Below are 24,780 nucleotides of genomic sequence, written 5' to 3' on the forward strand. Positions count from 1 at the left end.
GTAAGTTTTTGTTACTAGTTAAGGGAGCGTCAGTCAGGTCGGTGCCCCCAGTCCCCGACAGTCGTCCTGTCTAAATGGGGCTTAAGTCTCACAGCCAGTAATAGTGTATTAAAATGCTAAATAAATCCTAGAAACTCTTCCTTTACAAAGACAAGTAATTCACTGATCTGAGCAGCAGGTGGCGCTTGGTTACTATATAGTATGTGTTTAATATATACAGTATATATTAATAGTGTAGTCGTATATATTTAATTTGATGTTATATGTATGTGTATATAAATGCATGCGTCTTCAGATCTATTCCATAAGCCTGAAGAAGAACCCCGAGAGGTTGGAAAGCTCTCATTAACATCATGTATTTTTGTCAGCCATTAAAAGCTCTCATATCTACAAGATGACTTTGTTTCTCTTGCTGGGAACAATCATATTTTGCTCTTCTGGCTACACCGGACCAACATTTTTTCCTTAGATTAGCGCCACCTACTGGTTTGATCTCTACTGCAGGGAAAATTTAACCCTATGAAATACATCACCATGTTGTTTTCATTTTGGCTTCAATAGATAGAACAGCATCGCAGGAAAGTGAGGAGTATAAGCCGTATCCCAATTGTGGTGAGCAGGAAAGGTAATCGGCTACATATATCTGTTGTTAGTCATTTAGTCGTTCACAACGATCGGCGATCCTAAAGGCGAGCGCCCTCCATGTTTTTCGGTCTTGCACTGTGATATCCATGCCAGTATCCGCTCTGACAGCATCGGCCATCATATTCTTTGGCTCCAGGTCGTCTTTTGCCGCTGATCTTTCCAAGCATTATAGATTTTTGTAGTGACTCTGCTCGCATTATATGGCCAAAATCCGTGAGCCTGAGTCCGGTCATGTTGTTGTCCGTGAGTCTGAGTCCGGCCATCTTCCCCTCCAGTAATATCGGGTCTTATACAATTCGGGACTTCTCTGACTGTTACTCTCACCATCCAGGACATACGCAGCAGCTTTCGCCGGCACCACAGATCAAACGCATCAATCCTCCTTCTATCGGCTTCCCTCGCAGTCCAGCTATTACATCCATACATGGCCCTGGTGCCAGCGGTGGTCTGCACTATCCTGCGTTATTTGCTATACCGATATCCCTACTTTCGCCCCAATGCTATCCTACATTTTATCTCTGGCATAAATTTCTGAGCCGAGGAAGATGAAGTCTCGCACGCATTCTATGACCTCATTGTCGATTTTGCTTTGATTTTGGCCATTTTTTGCAGTTGTCATATTTTTAGTCGTCTTTACATTCAGGTAGAGGCCCATTTTTTCACTTTCAGCTTTAATCTTCCATATCAGCGGCTTCAGACCGGCTTCTGTTTCTGCAGGCAGAGTTGTGTCATCCGTATAACGGAGATTGTTGATGTTTCTGCCACCTATTTTCACCCCGATTTTCCAATTCATCTCGGTCCTTTTTCTGCTTAATCACTTCCGCATATAGCTTAAACAAGAAGGGCGAGAGGATGCAGCCTTGTTGGACGGCTTTGCTGATCCCAAACCAATCTGTGTCGCCATACTGTGTTCTCAAGTAATTTTGTCAGCTTGACTAGATGTGCCGATACACCCAGCTCTTGTAGGGGGCGCCATAGCTTGTCATGGTCGACGCAGTCAAAGGCCTTGATGTAGTTGATGAAGCACATGTAGATATTCTTTTGGTATTCTCAAGCTTTCTCCGTGGTCCATCGCAGGTTAGCAATATGGTGGCAGGTGGCGCGTCCTCGCTAGAATCCTGCCTGTGCATTTTGGTTTGCTCGGACAACATGCTTACTGGCTGTTTCCATAACTGTAGATGGTATATCGTGCCATAGTTCTTCTGAATGCTTTTCTGATGTGTCAAGAAGTTCAAATCTGTTTGCTACCTCAAAGGGGTTGTCCCGCGCCGAAACGGGGTTTTTTTTTTTTCAAACCCCCCCCGTTCGGCGCGAGACAACCCCGATGCAGGGGTTAAAAAAGAAAACCGCACAGCGCTTACCTTAATCCCCGCGCTCCGGTGACTTCTTACTTACCGGTTGAAGATGGCCGCCGGGATCTTCTCCCTCGGTGGACCGCAGGGCTTCTGTGCGGTCCATTGCCGATTCCAGCCTCCTGATTGGCTGGAATCGGCACGTGACAGGGCGGAGCTACACGGAGCCGGCATCCTGCACGAGCGGCCCCATTGAGAAAAGAAGAAGACCCGGACTGCGCAAGCGCGTCTAATTTGGCCATTAGACGCCGAAAATTAGACGGCACCATGGAGACGAGGACGCCAGCAACGGAGCAGGTAAGTGAATAACTTCTGTATGGCTCATATTTAATGCACGATGTACATTACAAAGTGCATTAATATGGCCATACAGAAGTGTATACCCCACTTGCTGCCGTGAGACAACCCCTTTAATAATGTATGATTGGGGGATTTTAGAGGTGTCAAATTTTCTCAATGGAGCGCCTTTCTTAATGCTGCAGAATTTGATCTTGATCTTAGCTGCAGGGAGTTAATGATCAGTGCCGCAGGTGGCGCCAGGAAAGGTTTTTATTGCAATGACTGAACTTCGCCAATGATGATCACACAGGATGTAATCAGTCTGATTTTGATGGAGGCCATTGGGAGATGTCCACGCGTGCAGCCGCCGTTTGGGGGATGTCCACGCGTGCAGCCGCCGTTTGGCTTGCATAAACCATGTGTTTGCTATCCAGAGCCGATTTTCTTGGCAGAACTGTATCAGCCGATTACCAGCTTCATTTCATTTACAAAGCTCGACTCTTCCTGTGATGATTGCTTCTAGTTGGTTGACTATTTTGGAATTAAAACTGCCTGTAATATAAATGATGTCCCCCTTTTGGCACTTCGTCTAGAGTATTCTGGACGTCAGCATAAAAATGTTCAATGCTTCCTCATCAGCATCCGTTGTTGGGGCGTAGACCCCTACCAATATCTACAGGTGTCTGAAACCTGCAACATGTTACTAAAGCTTCTATGAATGTAACCAACCGATGGTCTCTCTATTTAAGAGAAAAAGAAGAAAAGTTTCCAGGATGGAAGTCGTTATTTCACAAGAACAAAGAGCAGAAAGCAACCGAAAGGTCTGAACAATTCTATCAGATTCCTCATAATCCATAATATCCTACTTTTCCTTTTTCATTACTAATGTAAATGTCTCCTTCCAGAAAAGGTTTCTCTTCAGCATCAGGAGTGAAAACGTTGGCGAAAGAAGAGAGGATGTTTCGTGAGAAATTCAAGGTTCACTTAATATTCATTCAGCAATGAACTGTAGCAATAATTTCTAGATGCATGAACCCATGTGTGACACCAGGGGGCAGTATTATAGTAGTTATATTCTTGTACATAGGGGGCAGTATTATAGTAGTTATATTCTTGTACATAGGGGGCAGTATTATAGTAGTTATATTCTTGTACATGGGGGCAGTATTATAGTAGTTATATTCTTGTACATAGGGGCAGTATTATAGTAGTTATATTCTTGTACATAGGAGGCAGTATTATAGTAGTTATATTCTTGTACATAGGGGGCTGTATTATAGTAGTTATATTCTTGTACATAGAGGGCAGTATTATAGTAGTTATATTCTTCTACATAAGGGGAAGTATTATAGTAGTTATATTCTTGTACATAGGGGGCAGTATTATAGTAGTTATATTCTTGTACATAGGGGCAGTATTATAGTAGTTATATTCTTGTACATAGGAGGCAGTATTATTGTAGTTATATTCTTGTACATAGGGGGCAGTATTATAGTAGTTATATTCTTGTACATAGGGGCAGTATTATAGTAGTTATATTCTTGTACATAGGAGGCAGTATTATTGTAGTTATATTCTTGTACATAGGGGGCAGTATTATAGTAGTTATATTCTTGTACATAGGAGGCAGTATTATTGTAGTTATATTCTTGTACATAGGGGGCAGTATTATAGTAGTTATATTCTTTTACATAGGAGGCAGTATTATAGTATTTATATTCTTGTACATAGGAGGCAGTATTATTGTAGTTATATTCTTGTACATAGGAGGCAGTATTATAGTAGTTATATTCTTGTACATAGAGGGCAGTATTATAGTAGTTATATTCTTGTACATATGGGGCAGTATTATAGTAGTTATATTCTTGTACATAGGGGGGCAGTATTATAGTAGTTATATTCTTGTACATAAGGGGCAGTATTATAGTAGTTATATTCTTCTACATAAGGGGCAGTATTATAGTAGTTATATTCTTGTACATAGGGGGCAGTATTATAGTAGTTATATTCGTGTACATGGGGGCAGTATTATAGTAGTTATATTCTTGTACATAGGAGCATTATTATAGTAGTTATATTCTTGTTATTATGGGGCAGTATTAGAGTAGTTATATTCTTGCACATAGGGGGCAGTATTATAGCAGTTATATTCTTGTACATAGGAGCAGTATTATAGTAGTTATATTCTTGTACATAGGGGAGCAGTATTATAGCAGTTATATTCTTGTACATAGGGGGCAGTATTATAGCAGTTATATTCTTGTACATAGGAGCAGTATTATAGTAGTTATATTCTTGCACATAGGGGGCAGTATTATAGCAGTTATATTCTTGTACATAGGGGGCAGTATTATAGTAGTTATATTCATGTACATAGGAGGCAGTATTATAGTAGTTATATTCTTATACATAGGAGCAGTATTATAGCAGTTATATTCTTGCACATAGCAGCAGTATTATAAGAGTTATATTCTTGTATATAGGGGTCAGTATTATAGTAGTTATATACTTGCACATAGGGGGCAGTATTATAGTAGTTATATTCTTGCACATAGGGGGCAGTATTATAGTAGTTATATTCTTGTACATAGGGGCTAGTATTATAAGAGTTATATTCTTGTATATAGGGGGCAGTATTATAGTAGTTATATTCTTGCACATAGGGGGCAGTATTATAGTAGTTATATTCTTGTACGTAGGGGGCAGTATTATAGTAGTTATATTCTTGTACGTAGGGGGCAGTATTATAGTAGTTATATTCTTGTATGTAGGGGGCAGTATTATAGTAGTTATATTCTTGTACGTAGGGGGCAGTATTATAGTAGTTATATTCTTGCACGTAGGGGGTAGTATTATAGTAGTTATATTCTTGTACATAGGAGCAATATTATAGTAGTTATATTCTTGTACATAAGGGGCAGTATTATAGTAGTTATATTCTTGTACATAGGGGGCAGTATTATAGTAGTTATATTCTTGTACATAGGGGCAGTATTATAGTAGTTATATTCTTGTACATAGGGGCAGTATTATAGTAGTTATATTCTTGTACATAGGAGGCAGTATTATAGTAGTTATATTCTTGTACATAGGAGACAGTATTATAGTAGTTATATTCTTGTACATAGGAGACAGTATTATAGTAGGTATATTCTTGTACATAGGGGGCAGTATTGTAGTAGTTATATTCCTGTACATATGGGGCAGAATTATAGTAGTTCTATTCTTGTACATAGGGGGTAGTATTATAGTAGTTATATTCTTGTACATAGGGGAGCAGTATTATAGTAGTTATATTCTTGTACATAGGGGAGCAGTATTATAGTAGTTATATTCTTGTACATAGGGGCAGTATTATAGTAGTTATATTCTTGTACATAGGAGGCAGTATTATAGTAATTATATTCTTGTACATAGGAGCAGTATTATAGTAGTTATATTCTTGTACAAAGGAGACAGTATTATAGTAGTTATATTCTTGTACATAGGAGGCAATATTATAGTAGTTATATTCTTGTACATAGGGGGTAGTATTATAGTAGTTATATTCTTGTACATAGGGGGTAGTATTATAGTAGTTATATTCTTGTACATAGGGGGCAGTATTATAGTAGTTATATTCTTGTACATAGGGGGCAGTATTATAGTAGTTATATACTTGTACATAGGGGGTAGTATTATAGTAGTTATATTCTTGTACATAGGGGGTAGTATTATAGTAGTTATATTCTTGTACATAGGGGGGCAGTATTATAGTAGTTATATTCTTGTACATAGGGGGCAGTATTATAGTAGTTATATTCTTGTACATATAGGAGGCAGTATTATAGTAGTTATATTCTTGTACAAATGGGAGCAATATTATAGTAGTTATATTCTTGTACATAGGGGGCAGTATTATAGTAGTTATATTCTTGTACATAGGGGGCAGTATTATAGTAGTTATATTCTTGTACATAGGGGGCAGTATTATAGTAGTTATATTCTTGTACATAGGGGGCAGTATTATAGTAGTTATATTCTTGTACATAGGGGCAGTATTATAGTAGTTATATTCTTGTACATAGGAGGCAGTATTATAGTAGTTATATTCTTGTACATAGGAGCAGTATTATAGTAGTTCTATTCTTGTACATAGGGGGCAGTATTATAGTAGTTATATTCTTGTACATAGGGGGCAGTATTATAGTAGTTATATTCTTGTACGTAGGGGGCAGTATTATAGTAGTTATATTCTTGTACATAGGGGGTAGTATTATAGTAGTTATATTCTTGTACATAGGAGTAGTATTATAGTAGTTATATTCTTGTACATATGGGAGCAATATTATAGTAGTTATATTCCTATACATAGGAGCAATATTATAGTAGTTATATTCTTGTACATAGGGGGCAGTATTATAGTAGTTATATTCTTATACATAGGGGGCAGTATTATAGTAGTTATATTCTTGTACATAGGGGGCAGTATTATAGTAGTTATATTCTTGTACATAGGGGGCAGTATTATAGTAGTGATAGTTTTTTTTTTTTTTTACATAGGGGGTGCTCCTACAGGATGTATTGTTGGTGTAAGTAGGGGGCTAGATAAACCTAAACAATCATCAATTCATGGACTCTTATTTTGAGCTAGAACATAAATATTGTAATGTTGTTATCAAGAAGTCCATTAATCTCTATCAATATTTTGGTTCACGTTGGTTTCCTTGAACTTCAACCACATCCTGAAGTCTTTGTTTGTTGTATTCTGCGAAGTCCTCTTGCATGCTCTGCATATTATGTGATGGTTACATTTCTTGTGTTCTCTGTGTCTTTTATAGTACACGGGTAAAATTAATCTGGTCAACGTTGCGACCGTCAATGACCTGGCTCCACTTTCACCAAAAGATAAACTAGAGCTCGCTGTAAAACCAGGTGAAACAGTTGAAGTCCTAGACATCACCAGTGAGGACCGAATTGTTTGCCGAAACTTTGCTGGAAAATGTGGGTAGTTGTGATTTAGTCCCTCAACTTTTTGGAAATCTTGTAGCAGACGAACAAGAATGACAGAACATTATTTATATATTCATTAAAGGTTTAATAGAGAATCTTTATTCTCCAGGCTTATGACTTGTTGTTTCTCTTAGCCTCAAAGGCTCCATCCCTGCAGTTCATGGCCGCTTCCTTATGTACTTCACAGCCTTCCAAGAGAGGTCACATAGAGGGGAGGTAGATTCTCCTCAGTATATACACACATAGAGGTGAGGTAGATTCTCCTCAGTATATACACCTATATGTATAGTAGATTCTTCTCAGTATACAAATCATTTCCCCTATGTTTTACGGTTTTTGAGAAAAGAACAATCTTGTGTATCGCGGATTTTCACAGTTATTCACGCTTAGAATTGAATATGGAAGTTGTGACCCCTTTAATTTTGCTGTTAAGGACCTAAAGAATGGTTGTGCCGGATTTTATGTTTCTGTGGTTCAGATGTGTTATTAGTTACATTACATATGGGGGCACTTATTTTTGCACTTCGACTTGAATAATCAAGTTAGGACCCCTCTACTTTTCCTATTTAGGATTTAAAGAATCGTTGTACGAAATTTAAGTTTGTTCGACACCAGGAAGTTACATAACATAGGGGGGGGGGGTCACTTACTTCTGCACTTAGGAAGAGTAAAGAGGTTGCAACTTGATTATTCAATTCTGTTTAGGACCTAAAGAATGGTCGTGCCAGATTTCTCCTTTGTGCGGTACAAATGTGTTAGTGACATTACATAGGGGGTAACTTGCTTTTGCATTTAGAATTGAATAATTAAGTTGTAACCCCTTTACTCCTATTTAGGACCTAAAGCATGCTCATGCCAGATTTTAAGTTAATATGACACTGGGAAGTTAGAAAACTAGATTAGGTATATTACATAGGGGTACAGTTACGTTTTGCACTTAGGAAAAATTAAAGGGTTGCAACTTGATTATTCAATTCTATTTAGGGCCTAAAGAATGCTCGTGTCAAATTTCACATTTGTACGACATGGGGAAGTTAGAGAATTAGTGGCGAGTCAGTCAGTGAGGGCTTTCACCTTTATATATTCCCTTAACCCCTTAGTGACCACACCATTGCCATTTTACGTCCTGCTTTAATGGGCTTTAATCCCCAGTGACATAAAAACATGCTTCCCCTGGGGATTAAAGCCACGTGGGCTGTGGACCTTACTGCTGCATGCTGTTGGTTCCAGGAGGTAGCCAACAACCTGGAGCTGCTGTCATGTGGGGCCATAAGCCTCACCTGCTTATGCGATCGGCGCTATCTAATGGATAGCGCCGATCGCATTAAAGTGTTAAAGTTTTTGAAAAGTTAGTTTCAGCTGCCCTCATGGATCAGATCTATGAGGGTAGCTAAGGGTACTTGTCCCCATCCTCCGCGATGTCCCATGGCGATCTAGTCCTCCAGGACCTGACGCTGGTCTTCTGCACATGCGTGCCTGGAGTCATTACGTCAACTGCATGCGCTGAAACCGGGAGCCCCGGCAAGTTTGAAATCGTCTGGCTCCTGAAGGTAGCTGGGAGGCAGGAGATGTCACTGGAGACCGTGGTGACCGGTATCTAATGGATCACGGAAAAGTTAAAAAGAAAAAAGTTAGTTTCATCTCCCCTCATGGATCAGATCCATGGGAGCAGCTGAAAATACTCAGCCCCCGTCGTCTTTGATGTCCTGCGGCGCACATGCGCAAAAGGCTGGAGAGTCTGGCAAATTTAAAGTTCCTTGCTCCCAGCTGTCAAAGATAGCCGAGTGCAGGAAGATGTGACTGGGGACAACTGTATGCGGTTCCCGGTCACATGATCACCGCTATCCGTCATATAACGGTCATCATGGAAAGTGTAATAGTGTAAAAAATGTAAAAAGTTCGTTTCATCTGCGCTTAAGGATCGTATCCCTCAGGGCAGATGAAGTTACATGCCTAAGGTCCGCAGATTTGTTCCCCCGATGGGATCTTTATCCGCAGACATTTCCCAGCTGCGGCACATACGCCCATGAGCATAATGGCGGATGCATGCACAAAAGTCAAGGATTGCCCGGGAAATTTAAAATTTCCCTGCTCCAAGAGCCTGGAGATGTCACGGGGGTCGCGGCGAGCGGGTCAGGGTCACATCATGGCCGTTATCAAATGAATAATGGCGATCACTTAAAAGTTTAAAAAAAAAAATAAAAAGTTGAAAAACGTCTTACCTGAGGCCTCCACATTTGAACCCCGATGCAATACTCCTCCATGGACCGTCCTCGGCTTCTGCGCATGCACCCGGCGGCAAAACACCGGACACATGTGCAGCAGCCGGGGAGCCCAGGAAATGTAAAGTCTCCTTGCTCCTGGTTACCAAAGGTCACCGAGAACCTGGAGCAGTGACTGGTGGCCTCGATGAGCGGTCCCCGGTCACGTGATAAAAAGGTAGTGATTTACCTTAGGTCAGTCTCACACGACCGGATAGAAATTGCTGATTCCGCATGCATCTGATCTGCGGTAATACGCGGAACAATCAAATGCACGGATTACACAATTCCACTCACCTTAGCGGGTCGGAATTGCGTAATCCACTCGCAGAAAAGAGAACGCAGCGGGTTCTATTTTACCGCGGATATCTGTGACATAGTGCCCATTGTGCTCCATGGTGGCGGATACACCCGCAGCCCATACGTAACTACATTGTGTACGGGCTGCTGGTATCCGCGTCATCACTAAGTGCCGCCGCGGGAAAAACAAACAAAAAAAGGCGTACTGCGCACGACCACCTGTGTGAGTTATGCGCAGTACAATACGCGGCCGTACGCAGGGCCTCCGCAAACTGATCCCACATCCGGCCGTGTGAGCCCGGTGTTATTCAGACCGCTACCTGTAATACGTATTTTACAAGAAGCCCCGGGAACGCTCGCCTTCCTGCAGTTCCAGGAGCAGCTTGTTGAGCGTCTTCTGTGTGAGACCGCCGCACCTCAGCAAGATTACAAAGCCTCACAGAGCGCCACTTCCTACACCCATCCCCACCGCTGAGGTCAAGAAGTGCCCACTGGGTTTACAGGAAGCATGGGAGGAGGAGGGATACCCGGTTTTATTGCTCCATGTGCCCATCCCAACCAGCCCCCGTAATTACCCCCTGTTTTCAGACATACCACACAGTTTACATTTATAAAAGTATTACTTTTATCTAGGATTTGGGGAATGCCAAAAGGGAGGGGACGGGGGTGATTATTTTTAGGGAGTCTTTTTTTTTTTTTTTTTTTTTTTTTTTGCACAAGTGAGCAATGGGGCCTGGAATTTATTCAGCTGCGCCCTGAAATCCAGCAGGTGTTCCCTCCATTATAGGCCTAGCCATGTGTCCTGTAAGTAGATTAGGGCCACAGTGGGTATGTCCCTGAACACAGGACAAACAGGGGGATCTATTTTGGGGTAAAAGTTTTCATTCACATGTGTGCTGTACAAAAAAAACTGATTTTAAAATGACACAATTGCCAGAAAAATTAAAATCGTAATTTTTTCCTTCTGCTTTGCTTAGGTTCATTCAAAAACTGTGGGGTCAAAATACGCAGTACACCCCTAGATGAATTCGTTAAGGGGTCTAGTTTTCAAAATGGGGTCATTTGTTGGGGTTCTCCATCGTTTTGGCCGCTCCAGGGCTCTACAAGTGTGCAATGAGGCCTAAATCACCTTCAAGCAAAATGTCTGTTGTGAAAGCCACTGGCTGCTCCTTTCGGTTTGGGCCCCGTTGTGCATATAGACGTAATAATAGGGCCACAATGGGTATGTTTCTGAACACAGGACAAACAGGGGTGTCCATTTTGGGGTGCAAATCCTCATTTCCATGTGCACTATAGAAAAAAAACTGTCTCTAAAATGACATATTTGCCAAAATATAAAATTTTATTTTTTCACTGCTAAATTGCATTAAAGGGGTTGTCCCGCGCCGAAACGTTTTTTGTTTTTTTTCAAAACCCCCCCCCCCCCCGTTCGGCGCGAGACAACCCCGACGCAGGGGTTAAAAAAGAACACCGCACAGCGCTTACCTGAATCCCCGTGCTCCGGTGACTTCTTACTTACCGGTTGAAGATGGCCACCGGGATCTTCTACCTCCGTGGACCGCAGCTCTTCTGTGCAGTCCATTGCCGATTCCAGCCTCCTGATTGGCTGGAATCGGCACGTGACGGGGCGGAGCTACACGGAGCCCCATTGAGAAGAGAAGAAGACCCGGACTGCGCAAGCGCGTCTAATTTGGCCATTAGACGGCGAAAATTAGACGGCACCATGGAGACGAGGACGCCAGCAACAGAGCAGGTAAGTGAAAAACTTTTTATAACTTCTGTATGGCTCATAATTAATGCACAATGTACATTACAAAGTGCATTATTATGGCCATACAGAAGTGTATAGACCCACTTGCTTTCGCGGGACAACCCCTTTAATTCCTGAAAAGAAACTGTGGGGTAAAAATCCTCCTCACCCCCTCAGTGGATACAATAACGGGTGTATTATTTGTGGGGATACCTATCATTCTGATACCTATGAGCCTTTGTAATCTTGGATTCGTGTAGGAAAACATTTACCATGAAGTCCATCCTGACGGCACACATGGAGGTTGCCCCCTCTTGAGTTCGTTGGGACAGGAAGAGGAGAGTTCTTAAGGCCACCTCCCACCATCCATCTCCAGTGTTCTTCCTGTCCTAACAGAATACAGAGGGAGTTCTCCATGTATACTGGAAAGCGCTTGCTGGGGAAGTTTGAGAGGCGGTCTATGGATCGCTACCCTCAGGAAATGCCGCAGCATTCCTGCAGAAGGGCCTGGACTGAGCACCCTGCGGGGGTACAAGCTCACTCTGTCTGTATGCCCATTCAGGACAGCGGAGACTGTCTTTGGATCGCTGCCCATCTGCAAATGGTTGGCATCCCTGCAGCGGGGCCGGCATCTAGTGGCGGCTGGTGCAGGGGCACTGGTTGATGGCTCCACTACCCCAGAGAGCCTCTCCTGCGGGGCTATTGGGGAAGGTGGCAGGTTTGAATCCCCAATGAGCTTCTCCTGTAGGATTACAGCTTGGAGTTTCCTCCTAACGCTATGGACAGCATGGAGGTAGCAGGGAAATCTACAAACTGTGAGTAGTCCACTTGGACAAAAAGCTCATTACCTATATTTGGTCTAATGGCACTCACCTGTTAATGCAGGAGGAAACTCCATAGCCAAGGCTTGGGGGAGGCTAATCAGGACGAAGCTGGAATCCTTGATGAATAATCTCCCCCAGATGGTCAGAGAACCAGTCTCTAACCCCAACCAAGCTGGCAAAATGGGTAGATAAATCTATCCAAAGATAACTAGCGTAATAGCCTCTCTTTGCCCCAGATCAACTGTATCCCCAGGATCAGAAATAGAATTTTTGCCTTTTTTCCCTAAAAGGGTTATAGTTACGCCAGCCCCAGTCCCTCTTCTCCAAGACAGATTGGGGCAGGGAGTTCGGACTGAATGCATTTAGAGCCGTTATCCAGTTCCTTTCGAACTGCATTTAAAGTTCCTTAATCAGTACATTTCTGAATTTTTAGTCTTAAATGAAGACTATTAGGTCTACGATTGCCCAGGTTAATCAGGGCAGCGTCATTTGCATGTTGAACTCAAAGACGCACACTACAAATTCCCATCCACCCGGCGTACCAAAAATATTAGATTTGCAGTTAAAATGAGTTCGAAATCATTTATTTCTAGCCTAAACCCCCAAAACGTTCTCTGGGTATTCCTCCAACAAAACGTGGATGCTCGATCATAGGACCACTTGCCTGCAGATGGCTTCCACTCTAGGTCCCTCCAGCAGGAAATCCTGTCAACAGAAGATAGAAGGCAATCTTCTTTAGACAAAAGCTTAAATTGTCACTCCAAATGGGCTAGTGAGTCTGGTTGGGGAGCACGGGTGACAGATGGGGAACAGTAGGGTTCCTGTACGACTTATGTCTGCTCTCAATCCTCGAGCTATACAGAGCTCAGAGCAGTTTGGGAAATGTCACTTCAAGCTGAAGATATAATTTGTGGAAAACAAGTAAAAAATATTGTATGGCAACAGTGTCTTTATTCAACACCAGACACTCCATCTTCAAACGTCTATCAGAAGAATATTCTCCTGGGTGGAGAACTAGATAAAGTCCTTGTCGGCTATTCACCTAAAAGGCTCCCAAAATTTTCTGAGTCGGGGAAGGTTCGATTCAGGGGAATGGTCCCTAAAATTAGACCTATTCAATCTACTAACGTCTCAATGGGGTTACCCCCAGATAGACCGCTTGCATCAAAGACACTTTCACAGGGGTGGGACATGCCTTTTCCGCTTCCATTAATTTCTCGGCCTCTGCATAAAATCCAGAACGGGGTTGTATTCATTGACCAGCGTGGCCAAAAGGCCCTGGGTGCCCGTTGTTGTCTTTTCTAGGCAATACAGACATCGATTCCCCTGCCCTCAGGCAGGGCCTTCTGTCCCAAGGTCCAGTGTTCTGCCAGGAGATTCTCTGCATGAAGCAGACATCCTGGCTACTGAGCGGAGATTGAGAGACCAAGGACTATCATCCAAGGTAATTCGACTCTTAAGAGTGTGTGTAAGAACTCCAATATATACTCTAGGGTATGGAGGAAATCCCGCAAATGGTGCGGAGCAGATGGTCCAGATCTCAGCAGCCCAGACCTTGCAAGATCTGGGATCTTAAGTGTTAGACAGTTTCTGCAAACCTCTCTTTGAGACCCATACATTTAGTATCGCTTACTGATGGCTACTACAACCACTGGACAGATTGGTGAGATACGGGAATAATCCTGTAGAGTCCTATTTAATGGTTCTCGGCGATAGGATAGTTATGAGACTAGATCTATCGCTTTTTTTTTCTAAAGTGGTGTCGACGTTCCACGTGGAACAGGGAATAATTCTGCCTTCCTTCTGTCAGGATTTTAAAATGAGAGAATGGCGCTTGCACAGCTTAGCCATCAGACGTTCAGTCCTGACTTATTTACGGGTCTCACAAAACTTTGAAATTGAAGGAATAAGCTATCCGATTTTTCAGTGTCAGAATAAGGGAAAAGTAGCATCTAAAGATACCATCGCTGGATGGATTAAAACATCAATTCAGGAAGCATATAAAGCCAGAGATCTGCCTCCCCCTGAGGGGTTAAGAGCCTACGCTGCAAGGGCTCTCGCTTCCTCATGGGCTGAAGGTGGTGAAGCTCTACAGAGCAGGTTTGTAAAGCTCCAACGTGCTGTAGCAGCCACATATGTTCTAACCATTATCACCTGGATCTCCATTCATGTAGGAAGCTGACCTTTTGGGCAGAAAATCCTCCACACCGGTGTCCCCCATCCCCCCCATCACTAAAGTATTAGTAGTAATTTGGTATTGCCTCCATGTGTGCAGTCAGGATGGACGTAATGGTAAATCGGGAATTTTACTTATCGTTATTTCCTTTTCCATGAGTCCATCATGACGGCACATACGTTCCCACTAAATTACTGTATGCGATGCATGTAACATAATAGCATGTTGTTTTTCAGCAGCAATAAAAGACTAGGCCACTTACCTGTTGGGATAATTTGAAGTCACTGGAGATGGATGGTGGGAGGCGGCCTTAAGAACTCTCCTCTTCCTGTCCCAATGAGCTTAGAAGGGCAACCTCCATGGACTCATGGAAAAGGAATTAACGGTAAGAAGAATTCCTGATTTTAAGGAACATTTTAATAATTAATGTTAAATCTGTACGTCTCCTAAATGGTTAAAAAAAAAGTTTTTCCAATGTGCTTCCAGAATAAAGTACACATGTATCTCATCAAATTTGTACAGTATGTTTGCACATATTTGACATATTGCAGTTGAAAATGTGAATAAACTACAATTTTTTCCCAAATTTTCCTAATTTTGAGCTTTTAATAAATATACTCAAATTCGGCCTACTTTTCCCACCTAAATGTACAACATGTGACGAAAAGACAATGTCAGAATCACCTGGATCTGCAAAACCTTTACGGAGTTATTCTATATTAAAGTGACACATAGAGCCAAATTTTGGAAATCTGTCACTAAGGCGCAAACAGGCTTGGTCACTAAGGCGGTGTGTGTGTAGATAGATGATTGAGAACACGTGATGGATAATATAATGGTACACAAGAAAGCGTCAGCTGGAGCCGTACTAATGACTCTTCTCGCCTTTCAGATGGTTTTGTCCGAATTGAGAGCCTAAACGTTTAAGTAAGTAAAATCCCGAGACCAAAATCACAAAGGTTTTAGGTCGTCTTCGACGTGTAATTCGGCCAAATAGGATTTAAAACTTTTTGAAATTTTCTAAAAAATTTTTTTTTATGTAATTATTTTTAATGTACAGCAAGTTGTATGTTTGTTGAATAGAACTATTTTGTGTAACAATATAAAACTCTGGACCGGTCTTTTAAATCTTCTCTGAGCAAAACCATCAGAATTAGACAAAAAATGACAGCTTGTTTTTTTTTCTCCACAAACAGGTGTGTGCGGGGGTATGTATGTATGTATGTATGTATGTATGTATGTATGTATGTATGTGCGTGCGTGGTGTTGCACTTTGCCCCATTCACTTTAATGAAGCCTATGGACTGGTTTGGTGTTGTGTTTTGGAAGAAAGCGGTCATGATTTTCTAACTCTGGACGAGCTGTTATATAAAATGTCATTTTCTAAAGATACATTTCTTTAAACATATTGAACATAAAAACTTGATTAAAAGAATTTTCTTTTCATGATTCATAGTTTAAGAAATCCTAAATCCACACTGGCCACTAAGGGTGGACACCCACTGGCGTTTTTTACTCAACTGCGCTGCGAGAGTAAAGTTAAAGTCTCACAGCGCAGTGCGAGGGAAAAAAAACAGCATCACTCCGGGATATCGGCATCACGCCGGCATATCGCCAGCCTTTTCAATGAGGCTAGCCCCATTGAAAAGAGATGCAGAATGCCGGGGACTTCTACCACAGCTGTGACTGTTGTGGCAGGAGTTTCCTTCATCCCCGCGGGGGTGAAGGAATCCTCTGCCACAGCTGTGGCAGAAGTCTGCGGCATTCTATCCCATTGCTTTCAATGGGATCAGCACTGCTGCCGATCCCATTGAAAGCAGTGGTTTCTGCCAAGCCCTGCAGTAAGATTATTGGAGAAGGGCTTGAAATATAAGCCCTTCCCCGATAATCAGCAAAAAGTGTTTAAAAAAACGTTTTAAAAAATTACCTCTCCGGCGCTCAGACGCGTCCTCCTGCTGGCTCCCCTGCACGGCTATTAAGCTCTTTCAGCAGGCGGGGATTTAAAAATCCCCGCCTCCTGAAAGGGCTGTGCAGATTGGCTGAGGGCTCAGCCAATAGCAGCTACTGCTTAGCTATTGGCTGAGCGCTCAGCCAATAAGCTGTTAATTGCAGCTCAGGCAGGATGGCCGCTCCCCCCCCCCCCCCCTACAGTCAGGAAAAGTAAAAACACATTATAACAATGGACAATGTTTCACTATCTGATTTTGATTGTAACAGAAATCTAGGTGATCCTTTCCCTTTATTGTCCTGATCAATCTATATGTGTATAATCTTTTACAGAACTTAAAACTGTAACTAAGAATATGAAGATCGGCACTTCTGTACCCAAGAGGGGCGCCGTCTGTCATCACTGCCAAGTGACGGAACTTTCTGCATGAGCTCTTAGAATCCCGCCCCTTTTGTAGCTCTTCAGAGCCCTCCTGCCAGGTCCGTCGCACGAAGCCGGCACTTGTGGAGCCGTTCTTGGAACTCTTCACTATGGAAGTAACTCATATCTGATGCTCAATAGTAAATCTGTAGCATTTGGGGATCTTTGGTGGAAGCTTGTTGTTTAATGTGAAGCCCTATTTGTGTCCAAGAGAATGTAGATTTGTAGTAAAAATAATAAATTTTGTCTCTGTAAAATTTCAATTTTGGCTGAAATATCTTATTTGTATTTGTTTCCAATTTGTACCATTTTTAGTTTGGGAGTCCAATCACTGCTATGGTCAGCCTACGTTCATACAGGCCGTAAGCAGTGGTTCAGATACACTGCAGGTCTGTGTGAGGGGGGGGGGGGGGGGGGGGGGAGGGGCACCGTGTCGGGGGTTATGGTTGCACATTTCTAACAGAAAAGCAAAAAAAAACACAAAATAATAGATTGTAAAAAGAAAATATAAATTTTCAAATTGGACACAAAGTATAAATGGGGAATCGCGCGTTTGTTCAAAGACTAAGCAGCAGAATCTGGTCAGAGCGGTTTATTGAAGTGATGCAGATAATTGTGATATCCAATAATTGAGAAATCATGATTCTTCATTACAATTCATATACAAAACACTTCTACAAATCAGTAATAGATCTTCGCGCCTTCGCTGCACGTTATTGTGTCTCACGATCCTAAGGCAGCACTCCGTATGACACTTGGATTATGAGATTTCCTAAAGTGATCACAAACAGTAACAAACATTTGTACAAGTCGAGATACTCTTGTCAAGTTTAGGATGGCGAAATGATGGAGACACGAAACAACATGGCCGCCGAGCTGTTGTCTACTGGGCTATACAGCGCACTTTGTCGCAGGGCGGTCTCAATCAGCAGTCACATTCACTGCCGCTTGGGTGGTCCTGCAACTGGTTCCAGCCCCGCCCCTGCTTAAGCATGTCAGAAGACATTTTACTTGCTTAAATGGGAATCGGGCACTAGACCAGACCTACTTTAAATGGACACATCTACACTATTTCGTACTAGAGTTGTGCTAGAAGTACACGTTGTCAGAGAAAAAAAATCTGTTCCCTAGAAGGAGTCAGAAGCCAAAAGATTATTTATTGTGGAAAACTGACCCTTTTAGGAGAGGCACTAATACCCTGCTGTACCATCTGTAGCTTGGATACAAGATGTGATACGGGCGGACATGGAGGCTCTAATACCCTGCTGTACCACCTGTAGCTTGGATACAAGATGTGATACGGGAGGACATGGAGGCTCTAATACCCTGCTGTACCATCTGTAGCTTGGATACAAGATGTGATACGGGCGGACATGGAGGCATACTGGTTCCGTATGGTATCCTTCGGCATCTCTCTCCACATTTGCTGTAACTGAGCCTCTAGATCCTGCATACTTGTAGGCTGTTGAAGTTGGCCCCCCAGATGGTCCCATTCTTGTTCTATTGGTGATAAATCTGGTGACCAGGCAGCCACAGAAGTGTGACAATGTTGTGGGGGCTCCAGTGATCCCCTTGTGTGTGCGGCCGAGCATTATCCTGCTGGAAGCCGCCATGAGAGGAACACATGTGGCTGCAGGACGTCCTGAACATATCGCTGAGCTGTCATTGTCCCTCATACCACTACTAGGGGGACCGACTGTCATATGCGATGGCTCCCCAGATCATCATACCAGCAGGGGGCAGTGTGTCACTTCACAACAAAGGCAGGATTGAGTCGCTCACCCCAAGGTCTCCAGACGCGAACACGGCTGTCATCAGCGCCCAAACTAAACCTGGATTCATCACTGACGACAACCTGGTTCCCCTGTGTAGTGTCCAGTTTCATTGTTCACGACATCACTGCAAACGGCAGTGAGAATGGGTGGACACCAGACGCCGTACATGTGATCAGACCAAATGTCCTTCAGCCAAGCGCCTGGAAATGGTTCCGACAGACTCAGGTGTGTAACGATGGCGCCACCTGTCTGTGAATTATGAACAAAACAATTGGAGCTGTTGGTGCTTGTCAGGCGCTCTTCTCTACTCGTCTGTCGAGGGTATCCTGAGCCCGGGCGCCTTCTGTGCCCTCACATATTCGCTGGTCCTAACGGTCTGCCTGCCAAAAGGGCTGTTCTGAGCAATTCATCGATATGACCATCCACCTTCTCGCATCCCAATAATGCGCCCCCCTCTGGTAACGGGGTGAAATCTCTTCTCTGTGTCGTAGAGGCGTCTAGTGGCCAACAAGCGCCACACAAGTGGAAGAAGAGGTCACTGCACACAAGGATCCTCCGAGAGCCTCTTATAGGCCAAGGGGGGAACCACTCTTAGGGCCTCCGGTGACAAGACCGTCCATCTAATCATTTGTATCTGCATGCCGGGTTTAAGCAAAACTCCTCCTCCTTCTGGGTGCTTGATTTTGTTTTTTTTTTGACAAAAAGTGTATTAGAACCCACAAAATCCCCTCCCCCTCTTCAGCCCTCTCTGTCTTATTCCTTCAGTTTGGAGCCACCAATGCCAATACCTACGTAGAGCGTCTGCCGGCTGAAGGGAGATCACTTTTACAAAATTATTTTTAGTATGTTTAAAATGTAACAACTTTGCAAATAATAAATCTCCTGTTTCACATCTCCAGCTCCCATGCGGACCCGTGTGGAGATTACAAACCTTGTGTGTTAATGCCTTCCCTCTCCCAGTGCCATTCTGCCAATGTAGGCAGACCACACAACTGCTAAGGAGTCCGTGGGACAAGGTGGCCCGGGGCGGAGCGGTCCCACCACTGACTCGCCTCCCCTTGAACATCCAGCACCATTATCACAACAGTAGTACTATGGGGGGCACAGAGGGACACCAGTGCTGTAATGGGGGTGGCACAAAGAGGACACGAGTACTATGAGAAGCGATAGGGGGGCCACAGAGGTGATAACAGTACTGTGTGGGGGCCACGGAGGCAATACCAATTATCTGGACACACACAAAAATAATCAAAAACAGATTTTCACCAATCAGAAAAGTCACCAGCTGTAATCACTGGAGGTAACTGCACTAATCAGGATCACCGTGTAGAGCTGGTATCTATCATACGGTGACTGCATCCTATAGATGTACGCTACGGCTGAGCTGTTGTATCTAAACCACATTAGATATATGCTGCCTCGTGTATATATACATAAATATGGAGCCCCATGATTTCTACGTGCACCCCGGCTTCTGTCCACTTCTTGTAACCCATAGATGGTGGCGGCAGCCGAAAAATCCGACGACACAGGATGCATTTGTAGTCTGAAACTATGTAAAATGATCTGCAGAAGAGCTGCATACACAAAACGGTAGATTTGTTAGTGACTACAGAGAACCTGAAGCTTCATATCCAAATCCCCTATACGCCCTCCAACCTTTCAAACTCAATGATGACAACGGGTCTCCCTTCAGTACATTGAAAGAGAACCTCCATTACCATATTGGTGGCCTCCATGTATACTGTATATCCCCATCTTCTCATACACTATGCCGCCTCCGCCTCTCAGTAGACCTCATCGTGTGAGTCAAGCCTATCTGTTATGGGTTTCTTTCATCCAGCTCCAATGTAAAGCTACGTGCCGCCTCCATCGTCTCTGACCTGCTTGGTAAGCCCACGTGGACCTCCATATACTAAAACTAAGAGACTAATAAGGAGGTCTGAGAACGTAGATTTGGCTTCGGCTCTCTGGTTATCATAAAGGATTTTTCACTGGAGATCAATGATCCTTATGGGGTCCATAAACCACCATATGGGGCGCAGCAGCCAACGCGCCTCCAGTCTCCGGCCCAACGTAGATACCGGCGAGAAGACAAACACTGACTGCTGTTCACAGCCGGGATACAATAATGACAAAGGAAGACGCTCAGAAGACATACATTATCTGACAGAAGCTACGTGACCCATCTGAGCAACCAATCAATGCTGCATGCTGACTGTTTCCTGGAGTTTGGTACTTATACTGTATAACATATAAGACTCCTTAGAAGCCGCCTGCAAAGAAATGTGGCATCTGGGCGTGTTAGCATATTGATTGGCACTTGGGGCTGTTTTAAAGGAGTCGGGCTAGTTACCGAAAAAGGTGGGGGCAACGTGTGAACGTACCCTAAAGCGATGCAACGTGTGAGCGTACCCTTGGGCTACATGCACACGAGGGAGACTCTCACATGACTTTTCTGCGTTGCGAGACGCACAAAACTCATGCGACTCTATGGAGTTATTTACATGAGCGATTTTTGTGAAAAATCGCTCCATGTCCATTCTTGGACGTTCCCCCGGAACGCATCGCCCATGGTTTTCATAGGACCTTTAAAGACATCACATGGCGCTCGCATGCCGTGTGATGTGATGTTTCCCATTGAAATCAATAGGAAACACTTGTGATCCTCTGGCAAACAAGGAAGCCGCACCCGAAGATCGCAGTTTCACAGAAGTGATGCGAGGGGTCATTGAAGGAGAAACGCCTCGCATTCACGTATAAAACGCACGTTGGCAAGCGCAATAATCAGGATGAATTTAGAAACAGGACGACAGACAATACGACTATACAGACGGCAGAGCAGCTCAATCACTGAGGGACCTTTCACACACGACCGAATATTCCGCAACACCCGTCCCTGAATTCGGCCTCAAATTCCGTACCGCTAACTGCAGCAGGATTCTGCTATTTCCAATTCTGCATCAAAATCCATATGAGCGGGGGCGGGCCTGACGACCCGGGAGGCCCCGATGACCCCGGAGGTCCTATGATTTTGGGGCTGAATATTCCGCGGGAGCGCACATTCTGCAACCCTGTCTGAAAGGTCCCTTACAGTTTCTAAAATTTCAAAAGGTGCAAAAAAATCGCTATACATATTTTTTTTTAACTTTTTGTTTTTTCCATGTTCGTGCCCTGGATAAATCAGGTGATCACCTAATATGCAAGTTCGAAAAAACTTCCCCTAAAATTCTCCAGCGTTTTCTTTCAGCCTTTTGTGATTTCACGCTTAGAAAAATAAGAGGCGGCTCCTCATCGTACGACTAGAATGTAACAAAAATAAATAAAAATCTCCAGTTTCTAGTAATAAATTAGCGGTTTAATAGAATCGGCGCATCTTCTACCTAATAAGCTCAAATCCTAAATAAAAAACAACCAGAAACCTCTGTAAGGTCCTCTGGTTCTAGGAGAAGCAGCAGCTGTTGGGGGTTTGTGGTGTCGGTGCTGATTTCTGCACTTCACACGATGCCTGAGATAAAATTAGACAACTTTTGAAAAAATGTTTAAAAATCAGTATTTCTGTATCTTTTTATAGTGACTGCACAGCCGCCTCCGAGTTACAGCGGGGCCGCATGCATTTTTTTTTTTTCTGCAGGGATTGTACCAAGACGGCACCCGCTGTTCAGAAGCCCCCATTATGGCATATGAGTGGGGTGCACTGCTCAGGACACCCCACTATGACTGTAAGGAGTGCAGCTCGGCCGTCCTGGTATTACTACATGTCTCCTGCAGAGGAAATGTGGAGCTGGCCGCCGATTGCCAAGAGTACCGAGAGCGGAACCCCGGGAGATTAGCGATTTGATCTGGGCCCCACGTTCAGGGAGGGGTTGTGCATCTTGGCACAGCGCCCTTAAAGGGGTTGTCCACTGAGATCTTATTTTGAAGAACATTTGTTAGGATGGTGGCATACTATGGTTCTATGGTTAGAGTACTGCCAAGCTTCGCGGCCCCTTTTCTGCCCTCAGCTCTAGGCCAGTACGGCATCGAAATAGAGAACACAGACAGACTGGTTTCTAGGGACCTTGGAGTATATTCGTTATGACCAGTTTTCTGGCATCAAAAGCCGTGATTTTTGTGGCATTTACGCCGAACCTCGAGAATTTTTGAAAAAGTGGAAGGGGCTTAGTGGGTGTGGTTGGGCACGGCAAGCCAGTATAATTTTTTACATAGGCCTTTCAATAAGAATGGAGTATATCTGTTAGCAGAATGTAGAAGATAAGGGGCTTTAGAGCAAAATTCAAAGTGGCCCCCCTTTGCGTTTTGACTCTTGGGCTGACACCCCGCCCCCATGTTTGTTAAAGGGGTTTTCCAGAAATTCAACAAATGTTTGCCATTTTCGCAGGCTGTGGAAACCTGTCCTAGGATGGGCTAATGCATATTTAGACTGGAGGGAGAAGGAGGATGAGGATGGGGAGTGGCACTGGATGGGGCAGAGCCTAACACCACACTGTTTGGTCCGGTTAGGCTAAATGGTGAGCCCGAAAGGAACAAGCAATAGGGCGTAGGGCATTAGGTAGCCATTTTGTTGAATTCCCACACAACCCCTTTAAATGGTTATTTTTTCCCTACAGACTGGCATAGCCCCCATTGATTCAGTCCCCAACCACTCCAGTCCAATCTGGACTCTGTGGACTGCCCAATAGCATCATCACATTACCTCTAGGTTCGTGATTGCTGCGGCCAATCACGTGCTTCAATATTGGTACTGCTGAAGCTAGTGATTGGCTGCAGTGGTCACAAGCCTAGACGGAATGTGATGACACTACCTAGCCGGAGTGGCTGCCTGTAGGGAAGAAAATAAGCACCACTGGCCCTCCCCTTTGACAATGTAGTTCCTCTGGAGACAGGGTTCTACCCAGGTTCTTGCCACCTGATAGCAAAGGGGGTGGGAGTGATCAGGACTGGCCCATTTGCCTTCAGAAACCCCAAAGCAGCCATTTTGTCTACGTCTATGGAACCTATGCCCTTGGTTGTTAAGCATCCAGTCCATAGCAACCAGTCTGTCTCAAGTGACTCTGCTCAAAGCAAGACTGGCCCTATGCTGCCAAAAGCAAAGGTAAACAGAAAAGTAGCCTGGCAGCAGAAACCACATCATCTAATTGTATATCAAATCCGATCATATAATAACATCGTTATCCAGCTTTCCTCCACTATTAATTAGTTTTTTTACAAATTAAAATCTCGGTGGAGCGCCCCTCTACGTGAAGAGCGTACAATCAGAATAAAGCGCTGATAGTGATGGCGGCCAGAGGACAGAGCTGTGAATGTCACCCGGTGTTGGTTAGCGAGCTAACGTGTTGATTAGGCTGGCGCACATTTCAAAGAAATCCATAGTGTGGCTCCCCAACCGCGGGCTGGCCAGAGAGAAGGAGCCGGAGAAGGAGCCGTACATGGATCCACTTTGGGAGGGGTATTCGGCGCTCACAGAGTCGATGCTCAGTCGTGGTCGGTGCAGGCCGGCTGCAGAACACGAGCGCTGGGGCGTGGAAGAGCCGGACTTGTGTTCAACGACTTCATCTGCGGAACAAAGGTAATAAGGCGTCAGAGTTACTAAGGAAGGAAAAAGGCTTCATCAAGTTCAACCTGTCTAAGACAAAAGGGGTCCAATCTAGAGTCCCACCTACCTCCCCCTCCCCGCCACTGCAATTCATTTTGCCTCAATGGAAGAGAAATTCCTTCCTGGCCCCGCACAAGTCTAAAAGTTTTTCTGGATCAACTAACATTTTATCTGCTTGTGCAGCTGCTGCTTGGCATTGAGTGCTACAGTTTACTATAGATTACTAGTAACCAGAATAAGGCGTCCCACATACAGGCATTTTTCAACACTGCGGTTTCAGCCTAGTTTCAGCAGCGGTGGCATGCGCTATGTCGGGAAGCTGAAAAAAAAATCAATATTCACCTAGCAGGTGCTGTCAGGGTCCGGACGTTGGTCTCCGGCGCTGCTGCAGGCTTCCCCTGCACTGACAGATCATTTATTGCTGGTAGGGAGGTTTGAGAACCCCGCCTCCAGCAAGGGATT

The 24,780-nt window shown here is 43.9% G+C and overlaps 2 protein-coding genes across 2 annotated transcripts in view; one reads left to right on the plus strand and one right to left on the minus strand.

Moving 5' to 3' along the window:
• The window catches only part of FYB2 (FYN binding protein 2), a 103,973-nt gene extending 86,763 nt beyond the window's left edge, over positions 1-17,210 (plus strand). Inside the window, exons 18-23 of the mRNA XM_066597880.1 lie at positions 562-625; positions 3,026-3,097; positions 3,182-3,254; positions 7,097-7,259; positions 15,472-15,506; positions 16,860-17,210. Of these exons, the coding sequence (XP_066453977.1) occupies positions 562-625; positions 3,026-3,097; positions 3,182-3,254; positions 7,097-7,259; positions 15,472-15,506 (407 nt within the window). The 3' untranslated portion in view covers positions 16,860-17,210. The remainder of the gene's footprint in view (positions 1-561; positions 626-3,025; positions 3,098-3,181; positions 3,255-7,096; positions 7,260-15,471; positions 15,507-16,859) is intronic.
• A 314-nt stretch (positions 17,211-17,524) lies between these two features.
• PRKAA2 (protein kinase AMP-activated catalytic subunit alpha 2) overlaps positions 17,525-24,780 on the minus strand; it is a 40,621-nt gene continuing 33,365 nt past the window's right edge. The window contains exon 9 of the mRNA XM_066597881.1: positions 17,525-24,278. Coding sequence (XP_066453978.1) covers positions 24,043-24,278 — 236 coding nt within the window. The 3' untranslated portion in view covers positions 17,525-24,042. The remainder of the gene's footprint in view (positions 24,279-24,780) is intronic.

This window comes from Eleutherodactylus coqui, chromosome 3 (genome assembly GCF_035609145.1).
Source record: "Eleutherodactylus coqui strain aEleCoq1 chromosome 3, aEleCoq1.hap1, whole genome shotgun sequence".
NCBI classification, from domain to species: Eukaryota; Metazoa; Chordata; class Amphibia; order Anura; family Eleutherodactylidae; genus Eleutherodactylus; species Eleutherodactylus coqui.